Here is a 2,096-nt window from a genome sequence, read left to right on the forward strand (position 1 = left end):
GACATCTGTTACTATTACTACAACTTTTAGGTCTGTCAGACATCTGTTACTATTACTGCAACTTTTAGGTCTGTAAGACATCTGTTACTATTACTACAACTTTCAGGTCTGTAAGACATCCATTACTATTACTGCAACTTTTAGGTCTGTAAGACATCTGTTACTATTTATACAACTTTTAAGTCTGTAAGACATCCATTACTATTACTATAACATGACCCGGTGGAATCAGGGACTCGTCAATTTTTGGGCTTATGAAGTTATTGGTATAATCTTATTGCCTTTTGATTTGCCTTGCACATGGTGAAAGAATTACTCATCTATCCTAAACACAATTCCAGTTATTTGGGTGTAGCTCTTTAACCATGCAATTTAAAATCACGTTTCCGCATAATTCTCTCGTGTTTGTGGAAATGCGACCCGGCATATTCATATAACGTCTTTAAAAGCATTTGTTTGGTGTCAAACTGATCAATAAAGCTTTACCCAGATGTAGAATTCATTTATCTTTGACTTCCGGTTCAAACTAAAAGGCTTGTTAGTTCGTACTTTTTTTTATATTCAGCTTTTACCATAATACAATATAACTTCACATCGGACGGTGATACCATCCAGCCATGGTTACGGAACTCGACTTCCGGACGCTGCCACCGTTTAGACATGGTTAAAGAGTTAAAAGAGGTAGGGGTTGCCTAGTAGCAGAGGTAAAATTATTGAAAGAATGGCCGCCAAAAGCTTTAGAGACCTTGGAAACTGCAAATTTACATTTTTGGGCCTGTTGATCAATGTTTTTCGTGGAAACCGACACGAAAATATGTTTTTAAATGGACATAATCTATGTTGAGCTAAAAAAACTAAAATCTGACAAAAAAATTGCCCCACTGGTTGAAAAATGCTATTTTCTTCTATTTGTTTATTTTGACGAGCACCGGATTTCACTACGCTGCCTCACATTTTTGTGCTCAGCAGGGTGTTGAAATGTGAGCAAATTAAATGTGTGTGCGTGTGTTATTGCATGTTTTTGTATATATATGTGAGTGTGTGTGTGTTTGTGTATTAATCCTCCATTTGTTTGTCTGTCTGTGTCCACAGGAGACGACATTTGCCAAGTACCCGAGTGTGAAAGTTATCAACAAGATCTACAGATGTTAACCCTAACCTTGGCTTAATGGACTGTAGAAATAATAGCTATGTTTTACGAACCTTATCCTAACAGACTGAAGGAATTGATTACAGATGTCACCCTAACCCTTGTCTCAGACTGAGGGAAGGGATCTGTCCTCGTGGTTTTAAGCACCCCACATAATTCAGCAAAATTTGATCATATTTTGTATAATTTCTAATTATTTTCCTTTATCATTTTTTGGTTAAAATTAACAGAATCGCATAGTTTCACATTTTTGGGCTCTATAATTTCATAACTTTTTTGGGATAAGACTGCGGGAACAGGAAGGGATCAAAGATATTAACCCTAATCCTTATTTCAGAATGTACAGCTTATTCATTATCACTAACTCCGGGATGCTTTTTACGTGCTCTGTTTGTCATGATCTTCCTTCACTTCACACTTGACAAATAGAGCAGATTGTACATAGATCGGTCCTCACACTTCCTACTGGTCAGCAAGTGCTGGCTACTTTAGAATTACAAAGTTCTATGTGAGAGTCTTGGCCTTTTTGAGTTACTAAGACCGTGAGATCGGAAACCAAATCTTCTATCTCTCTCTCTTGCCCTTTTAACTCCTGGTGGAGCATAGGCCATCAACAACATTTCTCCAGCTTGAAGCCTGTCCTGTGCATCCTTTTCTGTTTCCATGATGTCCCCGCCTTTTCCATTTCTGCATGTACCGCTCGCCTTCATCTCCTCTTTGGTCTTCCTTTCTTACGTTTAATCTTCTATCTGCTTTATCAAAATTGAAAGATTAGACCCTATTCGTAGTCATTATTAAGATAGTCAAAGAATTACGTTTGACAAAGCTGTTTGACCTGTTGTGAAACTCAGAATTAATAAATTCCTCAAAACTAGGTACTGAGTAGATTCATCTTTGTAAATCTAGGGTAGCGACTTATGTGATTGGCATGAGCCTGCTCCTTATT

The 2,096-nt window shown here is 37.5% G+C and overlaps 1 protein-coding gene across 1 annotated transcript in view; it reads left to right on the top strand.

The window, feature by feature from the left end:
- Positions 1-1,704, top strand: part of LOC101863112 — a gene marked incomplete in the record, with an annotated part of 11,427 nt that extends 9,723 nt beyond the window's left edge. The window contains 1 exon segment of the mRNA XM_005101010.3: positions 1,093-1,704. Within this exon segment, the coding sequence (XP_005101067.2) occupies positions 1,093-1,152 (60 nt within the window).
- Positions 1,705-2,096: the final 392 nt, after the last annotated feature.

Source organism: Aplysia californica, unplaced genomic scaffold (assembly GCF_000002075.1).
Source record: "Aplysia californica isolate F4 #8 unplaced genomic scaffold, AplCal3.0 scaffold00267, whole genome shotgun sequence".
Classification (NCBI taxonomy): domain Eukaryota; kingdom Metazoa; phylum Mollusca; class Gastropoda; order Aplysiida; family Aplysiidae; genus Aplysia; species Aplysia californica.